General features: G+C 45.3%; 1 protein-coding gene across 3 annotated transcripts in view; it reads right to left on the bottom strand.

The window, feature by feature from the left end:
* The window catches only part of LOC126545211 (isobutyryl-CoA dehydrogenase, mitochondrial-like), a 149,041-nt gene that overhangs the window by 49,401 nt on the left and 84,201 nt on the right, over positions 1–15,439 (bottom strand). For all 3 annotated transcript variants that reach the window (XM_050192974.3, XM_050192973.3, XM_055078300.2), the window contains exon 6: positions 11,779–11,914. In XM_050192974.3, coding sequence (XP_050048931.1) covers positions 11,779–11,914 — 136 coding nt within the window. The remainder of the gene's footprint in view (positions 1–11,778; positions 11,915–15,439) is intronic.

Below are 15,439 nucleotides of genomic sequence, written 5' to 3'. Positions count from 1 at the left end.
ATATACTATACGACACCAATTCTATGCCACCCAGCACCGGAAAAATTTCAAAGGATTATTTTTTTTTGTCATTGAAAAGTGACACATATCCAGTGACCCAAGTTGCCGTCATAGAGGTTCATTAAAGGGGTCCTGAACCGTCCCTTGGCTTGGTGAAAAAACACAGTTCACGTCCACAGATAGCATACGCTGCTGTGAACATCTCAGGCAAATTTTGCAGTCATGCGCTGTGCTTGGAGCTCATAAGCGGAGCGCTAAGTTACATCTTTCTCAAACGCTCTCCTTTCAACAGAAGCCTGCCCCTCACTCTTTTCTGGATGCTTTATTCAGTAATACAGCAGGTTCACATATGCTGCTGCTATTGGCCAATAGCTAACCTCAATCAAGAAGGGTGTTCGGATCAGTGCGCTTCTTCCTACTGTTACTGTGTATATTTACTGACACAGTTTAATAAACAGGCTGAAGTAAGCGAAAATCTGCTTTCGAATTTCGACAACAATTACGTACTTCCGGAAGATACCGACTATCATCTGCTCACGCTTGGCCGCCCGTGCAGGAATTAAACTGTGGCCACCTGCTGAATGGTGTCGTAGCCGTTGCGTCTTGCTAATTTCAACTAGTTTTGAATTCAACTAGCGCACGCTCACTCCTGGCTGCTGCTGGTTAGACGCCTTGGCAGACGCCTTTGCTTCCTATTCAGCTACTGATAGCACTTCAAGATGCACAAGTTGGATGTGGCTACTATTAGTCCTCCCAGGTGGAAAGACCCCGTCAGATATTACTGCCTTTTGTCCTCTCTTCCTAACTGTAACCATGCACTTGAATAAAAATCAACTCAATTAAATTAAATTAGTTGGTCAAGCTGGTGCAGGACGAAGCCAGTCCACACTACATAGCATGGCCAGACTGGCGCATGTAAGCGTGAGTGCACACGCAATCCCAGTCGTACACAAAGCAAATGCTGCACATATGCACTGTGTGGTGCAATGGCGATGACGCTTACTACAGCATAGCCAGTGCAGGCAATGAACATGTTTTTTGAAAGCCTTGGTTATAAAGACGTGAGCTAGCATGCTGTACATACTGCGCATCACTGATGTGCATCCGTGCTGATACAATAACTACAGGTGTCTGCTACACCCTCCCTCAGGGAACAAACAAAATAGACACTAAGGCAAATATGAACAATTGTCAAAGCTTATGGCACTTGATTAAATTGTTCATCATAATAAAGCTTGTGTGGAGGCCTGACAGTACGAGTCGACCTTCTTGCAGCTGGTGGCAGTGGCATGCCAGGCAAAGGCTCGCAGTCACTTGCTGGTAGCGTTGATCCTACGAATGTTTCTAGACATGATGCTTCAGAGGCTCACGCTGTTGGTTCAGCTGGTGCTGTAGGTGCTGGTGTACAGGAGTTTTCACCCAATCGGCTCTCCTCACAGTCGTCACCACTTTCAGCACTGTACTGCTCCCCCGTCCTAAGCAGATGTGGGCAGTTTTGGCAAAGCACATGGTAATCATGAGCTTGTACCAAGTAGGAACGTGAAGCAGTTTCACTAACAACCTTCGCTTTTGCGACTACCCCACAGCATCCTGAAGTCCCACCTTCGTGGCTCTGCACAGTACCGTATTTACTCGCATAATGATCGCACTTTTTTGTCAGAAAAATTGACGCAAAATCAGGGGTGCGATCATTACGCGGGTTAAATTTCCCGCCCGCGTTTGCTGTGGGACACCAAAACAAAAATGGCAAATGGCAGAGCGAAATAAACGCGCCGAACGCGATTTTTTTTCTTCTCGTGAGTACATTACGTGCATTGAAACAGTTTCTTCCGTATCAGTAATGAATAATATTGTTAATATCGGCAAGCTTGCAGCAATAACGTAGCCATGTCCACTTTGAGGGGACAGAAACAGATGGGGGCGCTTAGCTGCCAGTGACATAGAAACACATGGCCGGCATGCTGCGGAAACTGCGGCATCTGTCTTCACTACTATCCTAATACGGCATGTTTCCGCTCAGGGTGGGTGAATCTTAGCTGTGTTACAAGCATCGGCGTATGAATAGGGTACACTTTTAACGTATCAGTGTAAACGTGGCTACTACCGTTGCCGCTTGCGATTTGTTCCGTGCCCACGAGTGCAGATAAGAAGAATCGAAAGGCGCCTTTTTTGTTGTTGTTGACCACAACCATTATAAAGCCTACACATAATAAAGGCAAGCCTGGTTGCAGCTTTTTCTTAGTCATGGAAGTGTGGAAAGTGATGAAAGTAATAAAATGAGGCATCTACTTAAGAATGTTTGGTGCGTGCAGACCGCTTGGTTTATCTTGAAGAGTCGTTCGCGTAGCATTCGACAGGTGGTAAGCGCGCTCAATATTAGCTAGACTTGGCACACGACATATCGCTGCGGCAAGTTCGGGGTACGATCATTACACGGGAAATAAAAAAAATTGAATTTTGACGACAAAATTAAGAGGTGCAGTCATTACGCTAGTGCGATCATTATGCGAGTAAATACGGTATTTCCAAACCTTGGCTCGGTGTTGCTTCCTCACAGTGGTCTGGGACACTCTGCCGAACTCAGGAACGTTTAGATGAAGTCGTCGTCTTTGCAGAAGCTCACCTGGAGAACGCCTATCTTCCAGTGGTGCTGAGCAATAGGCTACCAGGCCCAGCCAGAAGCACTCCACTGCCTCTCGAGTCATTTTCAGGGTCCACTTTATGATTTGCACACCTTTTCAGCCATTTAACTGTGGATAACCGAGGCTGGAGGGTCCGTGATGGAAGTCTTACGTTTTAGCAATCCTGCCAAAATCACGGCTCGAAAACTGGGATTGGTTATCAATGCAGACTTATACAGGTATGGTGTACCTGGCGAACATGGTGCTAAGGGCTGCGATCATAGTTGCTGCAGTTGTGTCTTCAAGCTTCTCGATGTCTGGGAAATTGGAAAAGGCATTGTAGGCAACCACGTACGAATTTCCAGCATAAGAAAGGACATCCACTCCGACCCTGTAGCAAGCACATTTGGGAAATGACCACATTAGAAGTGGTTCATGTGGCTGTCTGCATGCGTACTTTCTGCACGTTGTGCAGAGTCCTACTAGTACAGCAATTTTGCCGTTCAGGGCCAAAAAACAAGCGTTCAAGCCCTCTCCTCACACTTTTGCAACTCGAGGTGGCCAGCATGAATTCTCTTCAGCAAGCTTTGTTCCATACTCTTCGGTATTACAACTTTCAAGCCCTTCAGCACTACTTCATTAACGACTGACAGTTTTTTTTAAATGATTTGAGTTGCCCATTTACCAGCTGCCTGCATGCTAAGCTTGTCATCACGGTCTGTAGGTAGTCGTCACGAGAAGTTTCCTGCTGGAGTAACTGCTGCGTTTCGGAAGTGACCATGTAGCCCAAGGTCAGTACCTCATGACCTTTAACATTGTTTGTAGTGCCAACTTGGTCTTCGCCCTAGTGCACCGTCGGCCGTGATGACATGTCAGCGAGAACAAGCTGCTTTCTGGGAATGTACTGCAAAACAGTCATATTTTAGCAGTCACTAAAAGAATCTTTGCACTCGTGGTGGCATGTCAGCAATTTCTTTTTACACGATTGCTACACGCAGCTTATGGTCTCTTTCGATAAGCACTTTTCTTCCATAGACAAATTCGTGAAAACAGTCACAGCCAAAAGAAATGCGAAGTGCCTCCTTTTCGATTTGTGCACAGATTTGGTCGGCTTGGGTTAAGACATGAGATGCATATGCTACAGGTAGCCATTCACCATTGTAGCCTTGCAACAACGCTGCACCAACGCTGTTCTTTGATGCGTTGCACTTAGTTTCTCGTTGTGGATCAAAGATGGCAAGCGGGGAGGTGGTGGTCAAAACTTGCGTTAAGATTTTCCACTCTTGCGCATTGTTTGCAGTCCATTGAAACTTAGCGCGAGACTTGATAAGCTCTTGTAAAAGCATTGTGCATTTTTGCCAAGCTTTTGCTTAGCTTTGGGTCAGGCGACACGAACGTTCAGCACACGATGTCGTTAAGGAATTTGATTTTTTTCACACCAAACTTGCATTTCTGCGCATTGAAAGTAAAACACGCTTTTTCGGGAGCTTTCAGCACTGCTGTTAAACGCTAATCATGTTCTTACTTATTGGAACCGCAAACTAAAATGTTGTCAGTGTATACCAGCACACACAGTAGGCCGTCAAATACTTAATTCAAGGTTTGTTGAAATACCTCCTGTGCAGCTGAAATGCCGAAGGGCAGAAGTCGGAAATGGTGTCTCCGAGATGATGAAGAAAATTGCAGACCTTGAGTCTGTTCGTCAAGCAGTATCTGATGATAGCCGGAGTTCACATCAAGACAGCTGAAGTATGCAGCATTGGTTAAACAGGCCTCCAAATCCTTGCGTCTAGGATGCAGGAAATTCTGCCGCTTCGTGTACTTGTTAGCAGCTCTGCGGTCCACGCACACTCTTAGCATACCATCTTTTCTCTTTGCCAGAACTAAAGGGTTGACCCAGTCAGTAGGCTCATTTACTTTAACAATTATGCCAGCACGTACCATTCTTTCAAGTTTCTTCTTTAGAGGCTCCTTCAGCCCCAACGGAACTCGTCGAGCTGGTTGCATGACTGGCACCGCCCCAGGTTTCAAGACCACACTGTAGGCCTGCTGCAAGCAGCCTAGACCCTCAATGACATGCCTGAAATTCTTTAGAAGTTCATCATTTAAAGTCTTGTCTACAGTGCCTAGTATATGCAGGACTATCCCAAAAGCTTCACTAGCTTCTAGTACGAGTATGGCCTGCTCTCCACTTTTCACAACAATAATGTGACTGCAAAAGCACGATATAGTACCACTGTTACAAGCCCGCAGCACTGAATTTGTTGGCTTCAACTCTTCTGCTTCCCGCAATTGGCGGTAAATCGACATGAGAAACAGGCTTGTCTACAAGGTGGTGTCCACTTCAAGGGGAGAGGCTACCCTCGGCTACCAACTTTTTGTTTATTGAGATATCTAAATGAAATTTTCAGGATAGACTCATACCAAAAGCATACAAAATTTCATGCAGTTATGTTCACTAGTTCTCAAGTTACAGCAATATGTCAGAATGGTGCAAATGGTTTTCTCATTCCAGGCCTGGAGAATTCTCAAAAGGTGCTGCAACTGTGAAATTCACTATGATGATTCCCAGATGGATACCTCAGGGCAAGACAGAGCCCTTTTTTTAAATTTCCTTGCTGAAACATTTTAGCAGACCACTGAATTTAGTGTTGGTGATTAAGATTTTATCAATCAAATTTTGATTAAATATCACAAATCACAGGCACAATATATTGTCACCGACAAAGCCACATAAAGACTTCGGTGGATGCTATAGATCTTTTATAAGCTGTCCTGGCACCTTCGTCATCGTCTTCTCCTGGGAGCCACCCAACATGCCTAGCATATGGCACCGAATTGCACCGAGTGGCTGTCAGTTGTGTCAAGGTCGTGCCAATATTAAAAAAAAATGGGCTTGCCATGCCCTCAGAAATTTATTCAGGAACACAATAAAAACAACTTTTGCAAATCTGATCAGCAGTTACAGAGATATGGAACAAGCAGCCTCACCAGCCAAAAAAGTCACTTTGAGAAAATGAGCTTTGAATGTTTTGAGCACATATATTGGTCTAAAATGACCCTGAAGCGTAAATGGAGATGTTCTTAGGCACTCTCTTCTTTTGCCACCTTTCCACCTTCTCTTGCGATCGCTTCTTGGCCTTTTTCAAGCACAGAGAATCTTTCTCGGCTGCCCGTTGAATGGCCAGGTGTTAGCCCCACTGATGAACATAGCTCTTGGGTGACCCTGTGGCAGCCAGCATTATATCTTAAAACTGCCTCATGCAGTGCTGTCTCCACAGCAATCAGCGACGCATGCTGCTCTTTGGGCATCAGGGACCACAGCATGGAGAGAAATGATCCTGATGTATTCTGCGTCTTCCTTGCACCGAACGCGTGTAGCGTCTTGAGTTTCTTTGGGTGCATCGTGGCCGACCACACAACAATCAGCAGGCTAAACGCAACAACGGTCTCATAAAGACGGTTGAAAATCGTCTCGTAATGACGGTAAAAACTTGGAGGATATTGACACGTGTACTTATCTTTATCGGGCGACCACGTTTCGCCGCCTAACAAATGTTATCGCACAGCGCGGGACGCGCCTGCATGCATCCGAAGATTCTGGAAAGTTATCGATGCTTCTATCCGGCTGTCTGTTGTCGCCGAACCTTGTGTTATCAGATTTCATCGCGTGACGCGAATGGTGTAAAACTTTGTGGAAGGCACGCTGGTCCCAACGATTAGTCTGGAACATTCGACGACTGCTGTATAAAAGCCGACGCGCTTGGCCCGCTGATCAGATTCTCGCCGATCGCCGACTGTGTTCGCCGCTATCGTTGTGCTATAAGTGTAGCCTGTTTTGTGGGCACAGGTCCGCCCAATAAAATTTAGTTTTGTCGTTCACAGTGTTGCTACCGTGTTCTTCAACGTCACCACCACGTGACAATATGTGAACAGCTGCAAAGATAGACGATGGCAAGCAGAACACACAAAGGGTGCCGGCAATGGAGGAGCTGAAGCAGACGAAGGCTGGATGCAATATTGCACGCAGCAGCCAATGGGAGTCGCGGGCTCCACCGCGTCCTTGAGGAGCCGCGCCGCTTCGCCCAATCTCAGCTTCGCATCTCAGCCGCGGGAAACTTGAAAGCTCTCGCGAGTCCTCCAATCATGAGCGATTTACGCCTCTCCCATGCTGCCGCCGCGGGTGGCGGGGAAAAAAAAAGCACAAGAACGCCCGAACAAAACAACACCAAAATGATGGTGCTCAGGGCAGCGGTGGAGAAATGGCATTCCCGTCAAGTAGGGGTATTTTGAGCACTCGCTCACCGCTCGCGGGCTGCCATGGTTCGTTATAAATCTTATTTGAAATAGTTTTGCGATGAATTAGGCGTTGATATTTACAGAAATGGTAGTTTATAAGACATACTGCCCGAATATGTGGTTTTCCAAAAATCGACTTTTTCGCGATTTTTTCGGTTTTTAAAGGCTGTGTCCCCCCTTAAGCTCATCTCACAATTGAGAACATAAGCTTTAACTGTCCAATCCCTTTCACGTCTTGCTGTTGTGATAATGAGCTTGAGAATGTTGAAGTCTTCGTCTAGCTGCTTTCTGACTTTGATTACTACAGCTGACCTGCAACCACTTGCAAAGTGGTTCAGCTTATGGCATAAACGACATCTTTTTCCAAAGGCAGGCATTGCTTAGGCCTGTGCCAGCGGTTGCACTCACGACAGTAAAATTGTTCTTTTCCTTGTTTCCACTCTTTTGCAGATAGTGCCGAGCACCTTGAAATGGCTTCAACACTGTCATACTTTGTTTCGCTGTGCTACTGTCTCCGCTGCTTTCCACATTTCTTCTGCTTTTTGCAAAGTCAATTGGCTGTCACGAAGTATTTTCTCACGTAATCTAGGATTGTGCGTGCCAAATACGATCTGGTCCCTTATCATCGATTCTTGCATTACACCAAAGTTATACAGTGCTGCTTGCTTTTTCAGGTCACGAACAAATTTTTCAAATGGTTATTTTTTCACTTGCTTTCTTGAATGGCATACACATTTCTCAGGCACTTCATTGCTCCCTCTGGTGCAACAGGTATCAAACTTTCTCACCACAGTACTATTGGGGGCGAGGAGTTACGGAGTCGCCATCTGTCGGAAGTGTCTCTCTCTCTCTTGCGTAGTATGAGGGATCACGTGGCGCGCTCCTCATAGGTTTCGCTTACGGTGCTCAATAAAAGCACCACGCGGTAGCCCTCCTGGACATTTATGTAGGTGCTCTCAAAACAAGGGAGGTTTTTGACTGTCGATATATTAATGTTGGGCAAACTTAAAGCACAGAATCATTTACAGACACTATCTCTTTACCGAATATGTACAGCGAATGCCACTATGCGCGGTCGCCGTGATGGAGTCTCCCGAACCGGCTTCTTGCGTGAAAGGTAGGCAAACACTGAAAGTAAACTATATGAAATATGTTCTTATAGTAGGCTGTCTGTATAACCAAATGGGGCATAACAGAATGAAGCCTCAATGCAGCGATCGCACGGGTTTGCAGCAAGCGACTGCGCGTCTGCATGCATGTCCGCGCACTAAGTTTTGCTTTCGCTGTGAGCGCGTCTTCGCACCGTGCTGTGAGCTTTAGGCCGCAGCATATGAGCATTTGACAGTACACCAGCAACCATTGTTGCGTGGACACTATAGGAACTGTTCAAAAATAATTTCGTTATAGAGACTTCAACGCCTATGGCGACTGTAATGTGCCGTCGCGACGATTCAGTCTTTTTTTGTTTTCTAAATTCTTGGACATTTCAATATTATTTCTCAAGCTGCGTCGCACTGTATGTTTACCGGTCTTAGCGTGTGATTTCCCTCTGTTTCTTTTTTGTAATCCAGTGCATTAATTCTTAACACAAACATGATCATATCCCATGCCTTTCTTTAATGTGCATTTTACCGCCCCCTTTCCGTTCCAGTGAACTTGCCAGTATCTAGCATCAAGAAGTTCATAGACCAAACCGTCCTGACATCAGCCGGGCAGCGTGCGCGGGCGAGCGCCTCAGTGCGCGTTTTCTGCTACTCACCGAACATCGCGCAGTCCCGGGGCCGTAGCAGAAATCTTTATCGCGTCTGTGCTTGCTGCATACCCGAGTTGCAGCTGACGGCTGTCTGCTGGTTCTAAGTTTCGCCAGCCAAGCTTCACGCAGCTCCTTGCCCTGCGGCTATGTGTGAATAAGGCTGACACCGAGCTCCGTTGTGTACATCCGGCACTGCGGCACCGAACAGTCGCCTACCATGCTGCACGCCTCCAGAGGCAGCCACTACCTATTATAGTACTTTCAGATGTTGTCAAGCAGACACCCAAGGTGGTAAAGCCTCACCACTTAATCAGAACTGCGGCGCAGGTGGGACTTTAAACTTTCGTTGTCAGCTCGCTTCGGCGCTTCCGAAGCAGCCGATGCGGCCGCTGTGTCCACGTGATCCCTCATGCCACGTCACGCCGACGGTGGCGCCAGCTTTTCCAGTGGTGGAGCTCGCCGCCAATAGTAGCTCTTGTCTTCACTCGGCTTGAACTGGAAGTTGTTGAACTGACATGAATGACAATTACGTCGTGACATAGATGACATGACATACATTTTATGATGTCAATGTCATAAATAAGATGACATGACATGCATTTCTTTCGCTGGATATGTATTGAGTATGTGTGTTATGACATGCAATTATGACATGAACATGTCATAACATGAATGGCTTGAATGAATATGTCTGATTCAATTAGTAAGTACAAGTAATTTCCCATTTTCCTTAGTGTCTTTGTTTGTTGGCTTCTCATGATATGACTGGATATCATGGCATGTCTGTATGTGAAGCCATGACATGATTCCTACGAATGTCATGACAGCCTTTACAGGAATGCCATAAAATCATGTCATGCGGTTGTGCATGCACAGCACAGCTTGATATTATTACCATGACAAGAACTTATGCCGACTCCTGTGGACATAGTTGTTTATTAACTTGGGCCGATGGCTATATGCTCGTGCTCGTGAAGCCAAAATGGCCACTGCATCGTGATTCCAGCTTTGTCATCCGACTCTCACCTCTGATTCTTGTCTGCTACCTGCGCTTGAGCCAGGTGGCATGCCTATGAAGACCCCTGCATTATGGCAGTAGAACATCATCTGTTCAAACAGCGATTGGAAGGCAAGTTTCCCACGACTGCTGATTTCCACATGCCAGCAACGCAGCCCCTCTTCATTCTTTCGAAGCTCGTACCAGGCTTTCACGACCATCAAACATCGAGGCCTGGTCTTTCTTGATGCACATGGTGTCCGGATATGACAATGCTGGACGGAATTGCGCTATGGCAGCGTCATCATGGCTCAGCCAAGGTGAGCAGTGCATCATACCACTTGTCCGAATGGCTGTAAATGGACACGGGCTTTAGGTTGTGCTACAGTTTCGCCGTCATGTTCCCTGTTTGTGTTCTCCAAGTGATACTATGTGCTTGCTTCCATGAATGTTTTGTTTCTGTGTTCCTTACCCTTCTAGCACCTCCATGCCACTCGTTCACATGAATTCGATCATTTGTAAAAATCACACAATCATTATTATTGCCGTTGTTGTCTTGCTGCTGTCACCACACACATGCACAAGTGTTAATTCTAGTTCACTGTGCTTACATCACATACACAAGTACTGAATTTATACAAACACATTGGTCAACCTGGTAACCAGGGTGGCACAGCCTAGTCAATCAACCAGTGTTGCATAGCCTAGTCAGGCTCTTTCCAGGCCTTTCGCTGTGCCTTCTGAGACATAATGTATGAAATTGTGTCAAATAAAACAGAAAGAAATAAAGAAAGAAAACACCAAACGATGCTGCATAGCTAGCTGCCTGCAAAATGCTTCACATAACCTTGATTTCTACAGTGCATGGGATCTGCACAATTTTTTTCTGGGTCCTTTCATGCTTCGTTATTCTTCCTTACCTCTTTGCGTACTGTGCCCGTTGGGCATCGTTAGCTCGCTAACGATGGTTTGAAATGCCACTTTCGAGGCCTCCCGCGCCGCTCACAGACACTGCGCTATCAGATGTAAAGGAGAAAAATTTTTTTGTTTTCTAAGCAGTTTGCTTTTTCTCGCCAGGCGGTGATTTTTGAACGTTCTCCGAAGTTATTGCGATTACCGATGTAGAAAGCAAAAAATGGCTGCCCACAATTTTTGGTTTGAAGCACCACTTTCAAGACCTTCCATGCCGTTTACGGACACTCTGTGCCATTGGACGTGAAGGAGGAGAACTATATTTTTGTTTTCTAAGCTGTTTGATTTTTTTCTCGCCAGGTGGTAAGTTTTGAATTTACTCTGAAGTTTCCCAATCATCAAAAAGTGGCCGCCTCCGTGAGTCGCGTGTGCGCTTCGAAAGATTGCAGATCTAGTAGTTACGCTGTATCTGCAGCTGATTTCATCAATGGATCGAGCAGCAGCGAGTCTGACGATGCTGCCTTTTTGTCGGACTTTGACTGTGACAGCAACAATAACGCAAATCAGCCTGGAACATCACCAGCCACAGCCCGGCAAGCCCATCTGTAGTGCTTGCACTTAAATTTTCCTAGTGGAATACCTTTTCAATGAAAATTTTAATTTTTTTCGGAGATAGTGCCTATTAGACGACAATATATTTTGCATATCTCATAATTTCTGTTACATTTGATTCTTAGCAGATACAAGCGTGTCTTTACAAACTTTGTTCAAATTTATTTCACAGTCTTGATTCTGGTAATTTATATATTTTTAATGACATACATCTCGTTAATAAAACTTTTATGTGTGAAAAGTGTATTCATTCTGCTTTTTGTTTATGTATTACACAAAATATTGAGTGCAGTAGTTCTTTCAGAAGAAAGAAGATCTAGCTTAACCAACAAGGCACACCTTTTTTCTTCATGGTAATGAAAGAATACCAATGTGCCCAAACTGCCACACTTGTGAATTGCTGATAACTTTTTCTCACAAGGCGCACTAAATAAACTACTGCTAACTGCAGAAGGCTTCTGAGGCATGGCACTCTAATGCCAGACATACTATGTTTAAAAGGTATTAAGAAGCCCTTTTAAAGGTCTCAACTGAGCAGTCTTCCATTCTATGTTGTAACAGAAGAAATGAAGAAGGCGTCTAACCGATATTGACACGTCCGCCGTTGAGTCCCAGCATGGCAAAGGAGAAGCCCTGGCCTTCCTCGCCAAGCCGGTTGGAGACAGGCACTCGGCAGTCCTCAAAGATCACTGCTCGTGTTGGCTGTGTGTTCCACCCAAGCTATGACAGAAAGGCACAGAAAGTGAGTGCTCCCACACTAAAGACACATGGTGTGCGAGGAAAGGCAGGCCTGTAAATGGCCACACTGCTTCACCAAGAGATTTGGTGAGTGTGTAGGGCTACTGGACACCATTACCAAAAGCCAGTGAACTAGTGCACTGCACATTCCTGGCAGTGGGATGGTTTGCACCGTGCTGAAATGACGTGGCTGCTAAGACAACTACAGAGGATTGAACCACATGTTCAGCTGACGCTGACTGAGCGTTAACAGACCTCTGTGTGAATATATGCGCGTGCAAAGCAGGAACCACTAATGAAGTGTGAGCAGCCACAAGTGAGTGTGACAGCAAAGCTCACGTAGCTTTGAGAGGCCCATAAGCTGTGCATAGAAGCAGCCATAAGCGTACAGTATGGCCCAATCTGGAATGTAACACCTAGCTAGTAATAAAGCAAATATGACAAACAATTCTACTGTATAAAGGGGAAGAAATGGCTGATAAAATGTACCAGGCTGACATCTTTGCATTAAAGAATACAGTTGAACCCACTTATAACGATACCGCGCGCATTCTAACATTTTAACAATATAACGGTTATAACAATGAGAAGCCGCTGTACCGTCAACTTTTGTATGTTTTCTATGGTGAAATAACCCGCTTACTTACTGATTGGTTATCACAATGAAGTCTGGCTAATGAGTGTCCATGTTGAAAGGTAACGAAATGTGAAATCCTTGAAAATAAAAACAAAAGAGAAATTTGGGCCACTGCATGATGGCCCACCATCCCAACAGCCGCCACACGCTCACTTTCCAGCCTTCCATGCCTCTCACCATCCTCACGCGCCTCTTCTCAGCATTGTTTGACTTGCCACTGAAATGGAAGATCGCTGATCTGTGCGCTGATCATCGGCAATGCATGACGTTGCCAGCGAAAAAAAAGCACACTGTTATTGATTTGGAAACTAAGTGCTTCTAACCGATGTGCTTGCATCAGATAGCGACGGCAACGACGGCAGCGATGGCGCGGTAGGGCAGGCTGCATCAACTTTGTCCTCAAAAGAGGGCCGGCAGACGATTCAGTCCCTCCGGTACTTCGTTTTCGCAAGGAACCTTCCACTGCACTACGTCGAGCCCATAGATCCTTGGAGAAGAATGTCAGCGAGCTTCGTGTAAAGCAAGCAAGGCTGACGGTCATGAAATTTTCTTGTGCAAGCCAGTTAGAAGTACGCGGGTGGTGGGATGCTTGTGGCAATCTTGTCCCAGCATTTCTTCTGGATTTCCCAAGCTTACAGGCTGCCCCGGCAACCTTCTCACATTCTTTAAAAGGCCCTTTATGGGGCCACCAAAGCGATGCCTCAGCAGAGATCGCATATTGCTTGCCACCCGTGACCCCTCCTTGCAGTTGTTATAGCAGTGTAATTCGATTCCAACAGCCATGGTTTGTGAAGTGTGATCGTAGCGTGCAGGAAGCACAGCTAAACAGTTAAATAAATGAGTGAACACAATCAGCAGCCAGATGGAAGAAGGTGGTCGGGAGGGGCACTGGCCTCCCCACCATTATAGTCTTCTCGAAACAGCTCTTCCATCCCCTATTTAGATTTTTTTCATGCAACCTGGTTATAACAATTATTGGTTAAAGCAAGGGAATTTTCGTGGCACTTGAATATTGCTATAAGTGGGCTCGACTGTAGTCTGTATGCCTTCATGCCACAATTCAGCAGTAATTCAGCTTTTATTAGCAGCCAAACAATAATTTGGCATCCCTTTCAATAGTGGACTTATATTTACTGTAGGTTTTAGAACAGCAACGCAAACCACACATGCAACACAAAGCAGTACTATGAAAAACACTATATAGTACCTTGAAGCTTGCTGTATAATAGTATTAACAAACAGCAATACTTTGGTCTTCGAAACAGGTGAAGTTATAGGAATTAACAGAGAGAGCACATACAGGCTGTCCCACATAACTTGAGCCAAGAATTAAAAAATGAAAGGCGCATCGGAAGCGAATTGAACTGAATGCATACTATTCGCAATAGCCTATAGTAACTCAGACAGTTTTTGTTTTCCCCATAACTCAGTAATTAATTAAGTTTAATTACCCAACTTTCTAATTATTGGTTGAGGAGCACAAGTATGATATGCAGATTTGTAGAGCACCTTTAGACACAACCGATCGACTTGTTTCCTTTACGATATGTCTCACGTGGTCCTCTTTTCTGGGTTGCAAAGAAAGCCCGCGAAATATCAAGAAGGCCACGTGATGGAGCGCTTGCGCAGTGATATCGTGCTGCTATCAAGCGTGTGTTCGGTGAACAAGGACGGCTCCCGTCGGATGGCGGCGAAAATGCATGCTGCTGGCCGAGCGCCACTGAGGAGACAAAGAACACCCTGCCGCTTCCTCGTCGCCAGTCACGATGAAGCCGACCTTGTTCACCGAATGCACACTTGAGAGTAGCACAATACCAATGTGCAAACGCTCCGTCACATGGATTTTTTCATATTTCGCGGGCTGTCTTTGCAACCCAGAAAAAAGGACTATGTGAGAAGTATCGTAAAGGAAACAACTCAATCGGTGGTTTCTGAAGGTGCTCTACAAATCTGCGTATCATACTTGGGGTCCTCAGCCAATAATTAAAAAGTTGGGTCATTAAACTTAATTAAGTAGTGAGTTATGGGGAAAACAAGAAATTGCCTGAGTTACTATAGGCCAGTGCAAATAGTATGCATTCGGTTCAATTAGCTTCTGACGCACCTTTCATTTTTAAATTCTTGGCTCAACTTATGTGGGACACCTTGTATAAGCAGCAGTATAACAGAGAAAGAGAGAGAGAATACTTTATTTAAATGGTGGCTCTAGGCCCATTTGTAGAAGCCGGTAAGGGGAAGACAACTAAGTATGGCTAACTATGGAAGTATTACGCACAAAGCTCCACAGCGAGTTCAGTGTCGCTTTCTCATTAGCTCATCATCAGACCCAGTCCTCAAATGATGTCAGCTCCTTAGGCTGGTACATATCTTGGATCCAGTCCTTCAATTTCCCACATGAGGTGATGGGCGTTTGGGGTTACCTCCACTGAGCATGCGTAACATTTTACTTGTGGAGGTAACTGCAATCTGTCAGGATCATTGCACTGCAGCTGCCATGATTTCATCTCTCATGGCATACGCTGCTCTTGCCTTGTTTATAAGGATTTTTTCTCCTCGAAATAGTCCTCTGGTATTGGGAAAGATCCTGTCAAAAGGCTTTGTGTCCACACCATTGCAGCCCTCAGTGCCTCCGTAATGCAAAAGAGGTGGAAGGGTCGACAAGGGAGGAGCAAGTCCTTTTGGCAAGTAATATAACTACCCAACTTGTTAATCGTTACTGTCAGCCTTTATTACAAACATGAAAAGACAAAATCCTGTAAAACGTAAGCTCTACAAACAACAAGATTTTGAACATGATGTATAACAGAAAAGAAATTAATTTATATAGAATGAAACATCAGCAAATCGGAAAAAAATTTGCACCTGTCTTC

Source organism: Dermacentor andersoni, chromosome 10, assembly GCF_023375885.2.
Source record: "Dermacentor andersoni chromosome 10, qqDerAnde1_hic_scaffold, whole genome shotgun sequence".
Lineage (NCBI taxonomy): Eukaryota > Metazoa > Arthropoda > Arachnida > Ixodida > Ixodidae > Dermacentor > Dermacentor andersoni.
This window is presented reverse-complemented; position numbering and strand designations above follow the sequence as displayed.